The sequence below is a fragment of the Gambusia affinis genome, linkage group LG07 (genome assembly GCF_019740435.1).
Source record: "Gambusia affinis linkage group LG07, SWU_Gaff_1.0, whole genome shotgun sequence".
Taxonomy (NCBI): domain Eukaryota; kingdom Metazoa; phylum Chordata; class Actinopteri; order Cyprinodontiformes; family Poeciliidae; genus Gambusia; species Gambusia affinis.
Window position 1 is genome coordinate 18,955,685 of NC_057874.1, and position 16,029 is coordinate 18,971,713.

The 16,029-nt window shown below is 38.0% G+C and overlaps 1 protein-coding gene across 1 annotated transcript in view; it reads right to left on the reverse strand.

Moving 5' to 3' along the window:
- The window catches only part of skib (v-ski avian sarcoma viral oncogene homolog b), a 52,185-nt gene that overhangs the window by 5,680 nt on the left and 30,476 nt on the right, over nt 1-16,029 (reverse strand). Inside the window, exons 2-4 of the mRNA XM_044121137.1 lie at nt 2,479-2,592; nt 495-598; nt 228-415 (exon numbers count right to left, since the gene is read on the reverse strand). Of these exons, the coding sequence (XP_043977072.1) occupies nt 228-415; nt 495-598; nt 2,479-2,592 (406 nt within the window). The remainder of the gene's footprint in view (nt 1-227; nt 416-494; nt 599-2,478; nt 2,593-16,029) is intronic.

Here is a 16,029-nt window from a genome sequence, read left to right on the forward strand (position 1 = left end):
TGTGGCAGAAAATATTAGAACAACAACAAAAACCCCCAGTAAGTTTTCTGTTTTTTAAACATGTAGTTCTTCTTTCCAACACCAGATGGCGCAGTTGTTCTGTAATCCCCCTCCATAGCTGCTCTGTGATTCATCTACTTTGCTTACAATGAACTACACTTGCAACTAAAAAAAGTCCCTTTGTGGACGGATTGTGTAATGCTGAACTTATTTCTTTTTTAGCCTACCATCATCGCAGTCGTCCACGTCGATCTCTCCATCGGTGTCCATGTCCTCGGCCTGACCAGAACACATCGAATTGGTCGGTTTGCTGTTATGTGGCTCTTTTATGGAAATGTTTTTGGATCCTGAAACGTGGCTTTCGTTGGGATGGAGCGGAGGAGAAAGCAGAGTCTCACGATTCCTATTGTTGGGTCTGTGGAGAAAGTATGCATAAATCAAATATTCTGTTTTTTATACGCACACACGAAAACAGATCTGTTTAGAGGACTCACCTCTCAGCTTCCTTGTGAGGTACGGGTTTCTCCTTTTCCACGGCTTTTGGAGACCAGGGACGGAAAGCAGAGGGCCTCTGTTTCAGCTGGACCTGTTTCAGATCCTATTGAGAGTAACAAACAACTTCAGTTAAACTCTGTGAACTAAGAACATTAAACCAGCCATGGAGAACGCAGTCAAAGGCCCCTCTATTTTAAACACAGCCATATAATTGGAGGTCAAACATATATAATAATGAAATGACTGAAAGGAGAGTGAGTCTTGTGATCTTTAAGCTTTACATCGCCATGAAATGGGGAACTGTTTCGCCTTTTGTCATGCTGCAGCCACAACCTCAATGGAGATTTGAGCGCAAAACAGAGACATAGAAGACAAATAGTATAACTGTGTTTAACTGAGAAAAATTTAAAAAAAACTTTTGCTTCCTTGTTCGCTTTCCCACAGTAAAATTCAACCACTTTTCAAGCATTTTGAACTTTTTCCAGCACCACTTTTGGAGCTAAAACAAAACAAATGAACTGAAGAAAAGACAGTTTCAATTCACTATAAAGTGATCTGATTTATTACTGTTGTTAAAAATGTGTCAGTATCCTACGTTTTACAGCAGGGATGAGGTAAACTAAAATATAATAAAATTTTATGTTTTCAAGTGTCTCTCAACACATCGGACTAATTCAACAAAAACAGTCAACCTTTACATCAATTACACAATCAATAAGTTGCTGAGAAATTAGGAATAATGAATATTCGTTACATTACAACAACAAGATAAATGATCTTCCTGATCAAATTAAATGCTTAAACACAATATACAAAAAAGTCACAAAAATTCTTTAAAAATAAATGTTCTTACTAAGTTTTCTAATAAATATGAATAACTTAGGTAATTTTAAGTAACGTTAAACAATAAAAGTTTAGTCTAATTTAACTTCAACAGTGAGAGAAAAAGTGAAAATGTTTGTTTTCAGCTGTAAATAAAGTTTTCCAATTTTAATCAAATGTTAGATTGTAAATTAATACAAAACTGCAACTCTTCTGCGAACTCTACCAGGTTATCTTTCAGCATTTCCTTGTTTTTAGCACCAGCCTCTCTCTCTCTGCTGAAGCATGATGCTGCCAATACCGTGCTCCGTCCTGGAGGAGGTGCGTTCAAGATGAGTTACAGTTATTTCATCACCAAACAAAGTTGTGAATCTCTGCAGCTCATCCAAAGCTCCCATCAATACTTGGTAGGTTTTTACTGGAGTCGGCTTAAATTTATTTTTAAACTGACGGACCGAATATTACATTTGAAAACTTGGAGTCCTGTTTTGTGACCTCATCCTGTTTTAAACTTCCTTCCCGTCTTCCTTTGTCTTCATGAAGCTTTTATTTTTCTCCATCAAACCTCAGAGACTTTCACAAACTCAATGCAGTAAGCAATTAATCAATTAATCACATGATAAATTACAATGAGCTTGATGGTTTTCTGATGATTTAGGAGAATTTAGATTAAAGATTTTTTAATACGGTTTCAGTTTTATTTCCTTTTTATTTCTTGTTTTTTTGTGTTTTATTTTGGTAAAATATCTTCCAGTTTCATTGCGGATTATGCTTTATGAAATTAAAGTTTATTAGTCTTTGAGAGGGCAACCTTACATTATTATATTATTTTATTTATATGAAAATGGTCTCAAAATGTCAGTATTAAAGTTTGTCATAACTTCAGTTTTTCGGACAGTCGGACTCTACTCACTAATTACTTGACTTTTTAATGCAATCTCTGAAACTGGATTATATTTAGAGGTATCAGAATAACACAAATGGATGCCACATGATTCAGTTTTATTTGCAATACTTTTGAAAATCATGCATCGTTTTCCTACTTTCATGTTGCACTGTCACATTAATCATGAAACAAAGTTTATGTAAGCCGACACAATTTTTTAAAAACGTTCCTGGGTTATAAATACTTTCTTTTAAGACGCTGTAAAGCTCACAAACCTTGTGTGCAGACTTGGATATGGACTGCAACCAGTCAGGCTTCCTGTCTTTGTCAGATGGTGGAGACTGTAATTTGTCAAATTTGGCCCTCTTGGCTGGGATTGGGCTGGGGGACTGCAGAGAGAGGCAGAGAGTGGAGGTTTAATCATCGACATCCTCGCGGAGATGAAGTGCACACATTACATCACAGAGTACAGTGGATATTTCAAGAGCCTGCAACTTCTAAAAACTACTGCCCTGTGACTGTAAAAGGTGTTATTCATGAGAGGCACACAGATTTGTCAGAACATGAAGAGATGTTTCAGAATTCCTTCCCACAGTAAATAAGAGACGGTCATGGAAAGGGAGCAAATTATAGAGCCACAGTGAGGCAAGAAGGATGGAAGATGTGTCTGTGTAAGCATTCAATCTCTGGGCTTGGCATGCCTGCATCTGTGTGTGTTTTTGTGCGCTTGTGTGTAAGCGGGCCTTTGAGCTGAGCAGACACTCAAGCTGGCCTGGCTGGCAGCCAGCGTAGGGCTACACTGCTGCCTGCCAAGGAGAAGAGGCGCCGTCAGGTGGAGCAGATCGACTCCCCGAACCACAGAGACACCGCAGTCCAAAGGCAGACAGGGAGGAAGACAAATTAAAGTAATTGCAGTCGGATCTGACTGCAGATGGGATCGCACGGTTGACGCAGAACTGCAGAGTCATGTGCAGTTCGAGGGCATTCTCAAAACCAGGGAGGAATTAAAGTATCCGTCTGGATGCAAAGTGCTGAATCCTGTAAAAACTGTGGCGTTCCTGCAAGCTGCAGGACGGCTAACCTGCTCACAGCCCTCGGGTCTGCACTTGTCAGACAGAGGATATGTTTACCTAGTCAGGCGCAGAGGCCAGCACAGACCTGCTTCCCGCTCTCTTACTCACTACTATGACATCCTGCCTGCAGGAAGGGCCAACACTCCCATCTCCCCGCGTGCGATCCAAGAGAAATGATTACTTCCCTTCAGAAATCCTCAATGAAACACTCCTGCAGGTTTACGTGTGTTTGTGAAAATCTTTATCGCTGCTTTGCTGTAATCACCTAAAAATAGAAATTTCACGAGAAGCCTGGCTGGTAATGAATCACGTCTAGAATGGTTTTCTACACTAGGCCACGCTCTGTGTGTGTGTGTGTGTGCGTGTGTGTGTGTGTGTGTGTGTGGATGCAGCTGTGAGTGGGACGTGTGGTCAGGTGGGTGGTTAAAGGAGTGTAGACACGTATGTGCATGTGGGAGGGTGTGTGTATTCATAGGAGCGTGTGTGTCTGATGGAGGTGGAGGTGGTACGTTGGGTCTGGCACAGCACACCTAAAATAAAGACAAAAATGTCTCATACGCACTGTAAAAAAGGAATTCAGGAGGATGTTCAATATTAGTCATTAAAATTATTTAAAACTTTATTCAATGGGAGTTTTTAATAGCCAGAGTTAGGTAATATGTCACAGTTATTTTCCATTATCACTTAATTATGATAAAAATTTCCCTCCTAAATGTTTCTATGAGCTTATTCCTCTGGTGATGTCTCATAAGGCAGCTGACCAGAACTAGCTATATTTTTATTTTACTTAAAGATTTTTCCATAGAGCTCATCTTTAATAATCAAAAGAAAATGCAGGTTTAGAAGTTGAAACACTAATGCTAACTGACATGCTATTGGCTAGCATTTCCAATCAAAGCAGCCAATCCAGAAGCATCATTTATTTTATTTGGTACCGATTGGCTGTATTAACCATTAATGGAAATAAGAACGATTATTAACTTTTGTGGAAGTGCCTTGGTGGTTTCCATTATTATTTTTAACTCATATTAAGGTATATTTGGTTTCTGAAGCAAAATAAAAGAAATAGGTTTGTTTTCTGTCAATAAATATAAGTCATTGTATATTGACTTATATTGATAGTTATAAGTCAATATCCAGCTAAAGCATGTGAGATAGAACCCCTTAAAACTTAAACATAAGTTACATTTTTTAGAGTCTTTGTTAAAATCTGGCAAATGGTTAGCATAATGCTACACCCACTATTTTTCACAGTAGGAATTGTGTGTTCAGGGTGAAGAGCGTGGTTTCTAAATTGTTATTTTGTAAATTAATGTATCAGCTTGATAAAAATTAAGAAAGACATAAGACTTTGTGGCTCAGAAAGTTTTTGTTTTGGAGCGAGAATTTTGGCTCGTGTACAGATTTAACTAATTTAGCTACACTGTAACACAAAAGACAAACTCTCTAATCGTATGTAGTTATTGTTTCCTAGCTGTGGTTTTCAGGAAAATCTTTAACATGCCCTACTGCTATAACAAATTTAAAAAGTTTCAGTTTCAAAACCATATTTAGCTAACTTAGTAAGAATGCTAACACTAAGAACAAATTTGCTTTACTAAGATTTGTAGTTGTTACTGAAAAACAGCCTATCTAAACTGTGGTTGCCAAGGAAACATTTAACTTTTGATAGATCCCACTGTTAGAACATATTAAAAGATTGAAGTTTATATCCATTTTAGATATCTTAGCAGAAGCTATCTAAAAGCTAAGCTATCTAAAGGCTAGCAACCTGAGCTCAGCAGTTTCATATTTTTATTTTAGTAACATTTCATGCCTTAATCACAAAACATTATATATTTTTTTATTCCAGATCTGCAAATGGTCTTAATAAATTATTATACATTAAATAATTTATTTAGATGTCTTTTAGCTGGGCAGTGTGAACCCCTTGGTTCAAGGCAAATCTCTCCCCAGGCTGACAAATAAAGAGACATAAAATGACTTTTTAATCTGAAATAGGATTAAAATAATATACCCACATAAAATGTGTGTCAATTGTGAAACCTGCTAAATTCTATGTTATCAGAGCAAATCACAATGTAAACATAAAATAACTGGAAATAGTTTTAACGGCTGTTTAATAAATAACTCCAGTTAAACATACGCAATGATAAATTCCCGTTTTTATTTGCTTTGTATTTACAAGTGCAGGCTTAGTGCTTCATGAGGTGTGCATGTTTGTCAGGACACTCCCCTCACGTCTCCACCTGTCTAACCAGTCGCCACTTCACACACCTTTCACACACACAGCTCAGTGTTTGTTTTTGCTACTGTAGGTTAAATCCTTTAACCCAGACCTCCTCCAGACTGCGTCCCACTCAACGGTGACTCGACCCCTCACCTGACTTTGGGTCCAGGCCAGTGGTATTCTAAGAGCTGCCGGGCCGCTGTAATCAGACTCTGTAATTACTGACGTGACTGCTGTTTTCCTGACAAAGGATGTCTGCTCGTCTGGTACTATTTCTACCCTGAGGTTTCCAGCTCCAGGAAGGCTGTGAGCGCTAGACATAATAGAGCCAGAAAACAGACACTCCCAGACACCACAAGGGACCTGCTGGCTAAATATGACACTGACCTCACAGGAGAGCAGCCGCACAGGCTTTACTCACCACCACATCATAGACACAGCACGGCCGCGGAGCCATAACAGCCTCCCCGCACATCCTACCGCCTCGCAAGTCCCACAGGGCCCAGATTGGACATGCATCCCTTTCTTTCCCCTCACACTGGAAGGAGAGGGAGACTTCCTCTGAGGAGTTTGCTTTGGCTGAGTCCCCTGTGGGAACTGAGTCTTGAGTGGGAGGGGGAGTGGGCCAGAAGCGGGGGACCACAGAGGAAGCACTGAGCCGAAGGAATGTGTATTTGAAGGCCAAGTACAGCCTCCCCTTTCAGACTCCATTCAAGCATTGCCCTTTTCAACTCGCTATTGTATGATATTTCTTTGAGAAGCAGTAATGAGGGAGCAGTTCAAAGCAAACCTGTGGGCTAAACAGGGTTTAATAGCAGATGGGCAAGAGCAGACATGCATTATTTTTTAATTAGTGCTATATAACAGCAAGCCAATACTGTACAAGCACAAGGCCTTGGCAATTTCCATGCCAGCGTGACTTATAATCACACACACGGCTCACTGCAAACACACAACATCTGAATGGAGAACCTGCTGTTTATCCAACCTGCTGAATAACAACTTGAGGCTTTTCTCATTTTTGATAGAGTAGTGTTAAATGTCTGTGCTGTGCAAACCATATTTTACTTTGGTAGAGCTTCAGAAAACAGATTATTAAAAGCAAATTCTAATAAAAAATAAATAAAGTCTTCCAACAAAAGACGCCCAATTATTTGCCCTTGATTGGTTATATTACAAAAAAAAGATTTTACATAATGCACAAAAGACAGAATAAAACTAATGTGTCCAACGCAGAGGAGACGACTTATAAAAAAGATTTCTCATAAGGATTAGTGAAAGAATCGAGTCAAAGCGTGATGGCTGTAAAAACCTTTTAGGTCTGACAGGTTGTAACAAACTTAATAAGAGTGCGTCCCATCAGACTCCCAGTAAAAACTAATAATAATTCTGGGTCTCAGTGCTGCTACACCCTCAGACTGGAACAATTTCAAACCTAAAATTTATAAGTTAGAAGAAAAATGGGCAATCTGACAAACAGCCACAACTCAAGTGACAGCCTTGCCAAAAAACATGGTACTAATAAAAATATTAAATCTGTTAATATGAAAAAGCTAGAGAGGGCGGTAAATATTGAAATTCTCCCTGGAAGTCCTAGTTTTGATTTATAATGGCAGATATTTTGGTACAACATGTGATCTCCAATCCAATATGGCTGCCTTGTGTTTTAATGTAACAAAGGTTAGTGAAAATAATTATCTTACATGTTTGTGTCATTACAATTTGTCACCAAACCAACTAAAACAGGCCTGGTTTTAATCATAAAGCTGCACAGAGGCCTAAATTAACAATTAATTAACATTTGTAAGACATAAACAGTTTTTTTAAGTTTACATCTTGACTGAGCGGTTCTATGTTTTTGAATTATATTCCACACAAATAAATTCTGCAAACTGATGACTATGTACATTTTTTGAGATACTTCCATAATAATATCAGTGTGTGTAAAAGTATGTATGTATCTTTGTGTATATTAGGGTTAAAAGTTGAGAAAATAAAATAGATACCAAGATAAATTTGAGTGGCTAATGAAAACAAGGATTATTTTCTATTAACGACGGCCATCTCATTCAATAAGTCTGTCAGGTAGATCATAAAAAGATCTATAGATCTTTATTTGTTAAAAATAAATAAAAAAACTATTTGAACAATAATAACAAAACAAAGTCCTGGATTTATCCATGTGTTTGTGCATCACAGATTGAGTAGCGCTGCTGGTTCTGGAGTCTTTATGATGGAGAAAATATGAGTTCAATCCCACTGGATGTCATTGGGATTTTAGTTTTTTAAAATAATGTCTCCCTCTAGTCTGCTTATAAAGGTCTAAAGCTCCCCTTAGTTTTGCTCTAAAAAATTAAAAGCTAAAGGGAATTCAATTCAACATGTAGGTTAAAATGTTTATATTTAACGAAGTGGGTTGGTGTATTTTTAAGGATCAGTTTAAATGCAGTTTAATTGTTTTCGAGTGGCTATATTTTGGTTTTTAATGAGCAGATATTGTAAATTAACTTCAATATTAGCAATAAAAAGACACATAAACAACCTTAAAAAATCCTCACTTTCCTAGCAAACACCTAAGGCAAACTTGCCACTCACAAAATGGCGGATGCAGTGACATAATGTTTCTCGGCAATGAAGCCAATGTGGCGTCTCGTCTTCTGTACTGATGGAAACTGTTTATCTTGGCTCTGCAACATGGCACAATCCATTAAACTAAACAAGTTTGACAATAAGCTTCTGACAAACTCATAAACAGATGGTTTGAGAGTTTCCTTTTCTTTCCTGGAGCTGCAGCTAAATGCCTTGTAGATGCATGGTTTATATTCATTATACACATGAGAATGTTACGCTGCTGAGAGCATAAATGCAAGCTAGGGCGCTTCACTTTATGTAATCTTGCCAAGTCTGTAAATATTTCATGCTTTTAGGAAGCACACACACACACAGTTATGGAGGGCTAAAATGTAAGCCACTCACATCTGCTGTGGCTCTAAAAAGCACTAATGAAATTAGGAAGATACAAAACATGCTGCAGCACTCATCTGGCGAGACGAAAATAGTTTCCACAGATGAACTTCCTCGGGCAGTGGTCATACAATACCACTGCACGCTGCATGATAGCACAGCATTAAGAAAAGTGCACAGCAACAAGACACAACAGTTTCAGATTACGTCCTCCTTTCCCCTCCTAAATCCCTGAATGTAATCCCCAGATCGACATGTGCTTAGTGGGGCGCTGTCTCACTCAAGGGCACAGCAACTGGCAGGGCCTTTCGGATGACGGCCTTAGTTGGAAGTGGGAGAATACTAGTTTCAGTAACTTGATCCCTGCGGTTCCATGTAGATGTAGTCGCGGTGATGCCTTGAGCTCTCCATTCAGTCGAACAAATCGTGTGACAGTCCCTTGATTTATATAAAGCCCCGTGCAGTAACAGCTGGGCGAAAACTATCGCTGCGTGCTTAGAATATCCCTGAAACTTCATCCCTATTCCGCGCAGACGCGTCTCCCGTTTCCCCTCTCTAAATCTTAGCTTAGTTTATCAATTTACTCCGCCTCTGCTGCGTCCAGTTTCAGGACGTTTTATTTATGTGGGCTAGTTATCTGAGTCATGGAAGCACAGTCACAGAGAGGCAGCCACAAGGCTTGGCATAAGGTCGGCATTAGAGTAAAGCTTATTGGATTGTCCTAATTGTCTTTGGGATTGAGAATTGATGAGGTCTGAGGTGGATGGAGGACAAGCTGCTCTCCCTAAAGGTGGAAAATCTTGCCAGGAACACACAGCTTTCCAACTTCAAGGCAAATAAACTTTAATGAAAGCCCTCAATAAGATAACAAAACTTCCCAAACGTTACTCCTAACTTAACATCATTCTTTGCATTGTCGCTTTTCTTTTGGCTTACGGCTGAAAAAAACGTATCACAATATACATGACACATCATATGAGTCGATATTGATACTTATTGATTTGTTTTTTGTTTTAAATATCTGAAATACTGCCAATCTGATGGCGTTACCGTTACTGTTATTATTTTTAAGGCATTATGAGGCACAGCGGTGAAACCTTAAACTGCTACTGTGCCAGTTACTTACCAGGCTGTTGCTAGGTAACGAAGGAGAGAGTGAGTTGCTAGGTAACCAAAGAGTGGGTGAGCTAGTCAATTCCACCAAGTTTGCTTAGCTGGCTGTGAGAAGTTAAGCAACTAAAGCCTTTCCTCTGCCTACATCCCCCACAATGCTGTGTGGTTCTGGATCAAAGTTCAGTGAATATTCTATCACTGTTCTATTATCTATTGATATTGATTATGAGTCTATTGCGATACATATTGTTACTGATTTATTGTCCAAAAGGACATTTCTTCACATAATATTTACTTATTCAATCAGAAAACCTAACTATATATCACGGAAAAATTGTAACCAGAAATCCTTCAAATGTACCAAAATAGAGACCAGTGAACAACTGTGTTGATAGAAGAACCACCTATATTTACAATCCTCAATGTAAATAGAAACAAAGTCATGTCCTTGACTGCTCCTTGGTGGACAATAAGCTCATTGAACCGACATATTTTAGAGCATGACTACCTTGCCTCAAGTAAAATTTCAGTCAATACACACAGAAAAGTTGACATTGTTTTCCGTCAACCCATGTCACACTGTGGTTGAACCGTGAAAAGGTGAAAAGATGTCTACATAAAGGTATGTATTCAGATCAGTGGAACCTACTCGGTGTGTCTCTGCTTGGTTATTAGGGTTTTCCACAAGTTACATAGCAGTAGCCTCTATTTTTAACACCTGGGGTTCCAAGCCGAGTCGGGCTGAAAATGTGACGTCAGACGACTGTCGTCACTGATTGGCTAGACGGTGAAAGAACTGGTCAAATTCAAATTAAAAAAACTTTAGTGATACTAAAGGGACATTAAATATTGTCTCAATATGATGACTGATGATGACTCCTTATGGGTACCAGCATATATATGTGATTTACAAATATATGTAGGGCTGAACAATAAATTAATAACAATATCACAATAGACACATGATCAATATCAATAGAAAATACAATTATAAAATTTTCAATACTTTCTCTGAGCCAGAACCGCACAGCATTCTGGGGGATGTAGGCAACCTCTCACAACCAGCTAAGCAAAGTCGATGACATCAACTAACTTACTTGCTCTTTGGTTACATAGCAACTCACTTATTCTTTGGTTACCTAGCAACAAACTGCTGAGTAACTTGCACAGCAGCAGTTTAAGGTTTCAGCCCCTGCACCTCATAGCTGCTTAAAAATAAAAAGAACTGCATTGAGTGAAAGAAGAAAATGAAAACAACTCAAAAGGAAACTGTGGATAAAACAGGAAAACAGTTTGGCAGCATTTCAGATATTTAAAACAAAAAATGTATCAATAATCATTTATATATTTTGATATATATTTTTTCCAGCCACATTGTCCAGCCTCATATATATCTAGCATTTTATATCTCGATCAATGCTCCATTGAAGTTGGTGGCTATAAAGCAATAACCGCCACTTGACAAGACCGGTGGCTTCATAAATCCTAAGAAAAGCCACAGTGTTGCACAGAGAGTGATATTTAGGAATTCAGATTTCCGTTTTTGTTTTGTTCACAGCGAGAACATGTTAGAGACCCACTTGTATTTTTTTTTTTGTGTAGCTAACTCCATTCACTGCTATTGTGCGTCACGTCCAAATCTGGCTTAAGGAAATAAGACAGCGTGAACTCCCCATAATCTTTAGCTGACAAGTTTCATTTCTGGTGTCTTCGTCATGAACAAAAAAACCTGTTCTTGAATGAAGGGAACTGCCTGTGTGCCCATGAAAGGATCATCCCGCTGCTGAGAGCAAACAAAAAGAAAAGAAAAATATATATACTGTACTACTGCTTGAGAAGAAATTGATTCCACTTCAGGCCCAAACATGGCAACTGTAACAACAAAGACATGCATGCCTGCCTTTCTGTCAGTACAGTGTGCCGACTGTGGCATCGCTCCCTCTGCTGACCTCTCCGTAAACCCCAGACGAAAAGACGTGACACAGAAATCTCTGCAGGTTATATTTTATTAATGTAAACATTTTTAGCGTGATTTTGAGTTCTTCTAAGGAGATGACAAAGAGCGATTTCAGTATCTAGAAGGACATAAACCAGAGCCTCCTTCATATACGTTTAAACAATATTAAAATAATAAAATACTGAAAGACACTGCAAAACACAAAATCTTATAGAAATATTTTAAATAAATTATATTAAATATGATGTATTTTTGGTCCAGTTTCTGGTACAGATATCTTAGTGCACTTGAATTTAGTCAAACTGTACTTACAAGTAGCTTTTTAGCAAAATATCAGGGCTTGTTTTAAGTAAATAATTTCTTTAAATCGATTTTAAAAATGTACTGATTGCGAGACATTTTCACATCTTATAAATGAAACAATCTGCCAGCAGTACAAGTATGTTTTCACCAATATTAAGTAATTATTTACTTAAAATAACTTTCTTTATTTTGCTTAAAAGATTCTTGTAAATTCCTTTTATCTCATACCAAATGTACTAACATATTTGTACTAGAAAGTAAACCAAAGATAGTTGGTGAGGTTTTGTGTTTTTGCAGTGCACACATATACACACAATATTTATGCTTCTTTTAATTTTTAGTACATTGTCAGTTCAGGCAAAGAGCAGCTGCAGAGCTGACCTGAAGGCCAGAGGGGATAAAGGTTAATGAGGAAGGGGAAGCGTCTGCATTAATGGGCTTTTTAATTTAGCGTAGCCTAGGTGGATAAAATTAATTTTTAAAACTCAACAAAAAGAAAATTCTTGGAAAACACACAAATGAAAGGAATGAGAATGTTAGAAGTTGTGTGAAAATTCAACCTAAGAGCAATAACTACTTTTTCTGGTTTTCTTGGATGAATCCGACATTAGCATAACTGCTTTAGGCTTCTCTGTTATTCCCACACCTTCTCTGTCTCACAGTAGCAGATATTGATTAACGAACGAGCTCTGACCCGGCAGTTTGGGATAATAAACCCATAAATTAGATGCTAAATGTTAGCCTTGCTGCAGGATATCTCCAAAACACAAAGTGGAGAAATGTTTCATATATTTTTATTTCTTTTTATCTATTATTTAGAGTCTGGCAAACAGCATGAATAAGTGTTGCAGCTAATCTGGTTTGGTGCTTTCATGTATGTTTTGTGTTGTGTTCATGCCCCCACATAACTTGTTCTCTGCAATGCAGCAGTGCCAGCGCCATCTTTGCCAGCTTAATCCCTTGGCATTATGTCTCTTCCTTATCTCTGCTTACATCTACTGGTAATACATTTCAGCTTTCGCTCGTATAAAATCGTACATTCTGTAAATCGTTTTAATAATTAAAATCTGCAATATTTAATAAGTGCAGTATTTCTAAAAACTGCGCTGAATTATGTAGACAACTTTTACAGCAAAAAGCTGCAGAGTAAAGCAATACTTTTGCATATCATTAGCATTACATTTTATGTGAGAGGCTAGCTGTTAAACAATAAAATGTTAAAGCATGAAACATTTTCTAGGTATGTGTTTACTCTTGGATGTGTTGAAAGAGTCTGTGTTTTCTTATGCTGAAAACCCATTTCACAATTTTTTCTGCAATCTGGTTTCAAAAGAAGGATTGGTCTTTTGCAAGTCATAAGAAAACTAGTATTTATGATGGAGCATTTACAAAAATGCGTCTATGAATAGAATTCTTTTCAATGCGGCTCCTGGTAATGCAGCATTGCACAAATGCATCAAAATCTCAATAACAACCTCCCTGTTGTTATTAATGTCTTGATCTTTCAAAAATAATTTCCAGAAGATAAGATTTGTTATTTTCTCAGACCTATGGAGACGTAGAATAACATCTGAGTGTTTTTGTTTAGAGTCTCAGCTCATAAAAATGATCACAGCGATGAAACTGCAAACAATAACTCTTTGTGTCTGACATAAATGAATTAGTTTTGATTAAGAAAAGGCAAACGTTAACCAATAAAAGAACAACTCCTGTTGTTAGATATGCTAACAAACCATAATCTCAGCAGTAAACTGAATTTTTCAGACTTTAAACCTCTCTTTGTCACTGATAAGCACATCCTGCGTCTACATGCAGTGAATCACACACGATATTCCCACTGTTATTAAGCTCCACCTCACAAAGAGTCAGCGAGTGCAGAGTCCAACCAGCTGGGTTTTAATCCCACAGATTAATACCAGTGCCAGGGCAAAGGAGACAGATTGACGATTAAAATGTCACTGGATAACCTCTTTACAACCCAAACAGCAGCAGCTCCAAACCACGGGCCAGGATCCTTCTCAGTACCTGGTACTGAATCACTCCTCTGCATCTCGGCCTCCCTCCTCCGTTCACAGAGACAGTGAGGAAGGACATCACAGGAGGAAGAGGAGGAGGAGAGGAGGAAGAGCAAATGTAAAAGACTGGCAAGCAGTCTGAAAGAAAAGTACTGCAGGGAATGAAGAAGAACTTTCTTCCAAACGACAAACTGAAAACCTTTATAGCAGAAACAAAATGTTAAAAATGTATTCTGGGTTGGTTTGAGTACTAATGCTTGTAAAAAAACATTTATTTGTTATTTGTCCGTTTAGGAAGGAAACATCACCAATACTGTCAAATAATTGTCTGCTTCACTTGTTTTTTACAAAACTTGAAAGCAAAAAGTTTCAAATTTTGTATTTTATGAAAGATGAAACTAACCAAGATGCTAAAAATAATTCTATCAACTGTAATGTCCATTTTGAAAACAACAGAACTTAGTGTTTATACTTACGATTGCAAACTGTGCTAATAATTTATATATGACGCTAAATACAGTTTTTAGAAAGTATAATATAATTGTGCATATTACTACTACCGACTGTGCTAACAATGCTAAATGTGTTTAAAAAAAACTTAATGTTTATAGTTACTGTTGCTAATTATGCTAATTATGCTAACTGCTAATACAAGATGCGGAAGGCAACTCAAAAATCAACTTACAATAGCCAAGTTTTAATAAAGTAAAACCTTAAGAGCTACAAATGGTAAATGTGCTAACTATGCTAATAGCTAAGATGCTAAAGAGACTCCATAATATCTGGGTTTTAAAAAGGCACAAGCTTAATGTTTACGGTTACTAATGCTAACTGTGGTCAATCAGTAGCAAAGAGAAAAGAGAGATATGTATTTTCCTAACTAAACGGCAGAAGACAATGGATGGGTATTTTCTTATTCTGCACAAAAAAAACTGCCAAGGAGGTTTTAAATTACGCTCACTGAAAAAGTTAATTCAGTTTTTATTCTTTTTACTTGAGTGGCCTCAGTTGTAATTAGTAGCTCTCCTAACAACCTGATAAACCTGCAAACTGCAACGTGAACAAAAGAAGCCAAGATGTATCTTAAAACCTGTTTGACCACATTTAGTTTCTCTGAGATTTATTAGGCAAGTTGATTTTTTTGTAACTGGCGGTTCACAACTGCAGAGACTGAGAGGCCAACGATCAATCATTGCATCAAGATAAATTAACAACAAAAATACCTGATTAGCCTCAACTCAGCCACTTTGAGTAAAGCTGCTGGATTTTAATGTCCAATTCCATCTGATTTAATGGCATTAAGATGTTGTAATGGGGCTGTTAACTACCGGCTTGATTTTAAAACCATGATCTGAGATGTGCCACTTTATTTCTCCACATTTTTTTCTCCTCACTCAGCATTTTCCGCTTAGTCAGCAAAAAACAGGTTACAAGCTAAACTGCTTAGTTAATGCTTTTACCAGCAGATCCGGTCTGCCATTGAACTATTGGCTTTCTACTTTTAATTTTGGCAAGTTCCTGCCGTTTTACTGCTGCTTCTGGGTTGCCAGTTGATTATTGTTCAAAATACGTTAAAAGCCCCCAAGAGCTTGTGGTTCTGCTGCCATCTGAGCCGACTGTTTATCATTTCTTTATAGGTTTAATCACCAGAAACATTTGTTCAGGATTAAAAAGTAACAAAGGATGCCAGTGTGTTACAGGAGTCCTGACCAAATGTTCACTTGCTGGGTGTGAGACCAGATTCATGCTCTTAAAATCCAGCACCTGGTGCTAAAACCAACCATTTATGTGTAATTTAGTCGCTTTAGACTGTGCACATTTTTTTGTCACTAACAGATAATTGCAAATAAAAACAAGAAGGCGAGGTTGCAACACTTCCTCATTGTCGCGTCTTGTGAAGTATTTTAATAATCTGAGCGGCGTTTACCTTCATGACAAGAAGCTGTGCGACCAAAGAGCCTTTAAAATGCAAAACCAACTTCCTGCTCAGCTGAGCCTCGGCTCGCGGCGCCGCGCCTTCGCCGTAACCCAAGCCAGACGAGCCCTCCCCTCCCCGAGCGAGGGAGCGAGCGAGCGGCCAGCGGAGAGGAGGGCAGGTGGCAGGTTTATTTGGAAAGATGAAAACAGGATGAATAACAGAGGTTAAGAGGTGTGTGGGGATGGGAAGGAGA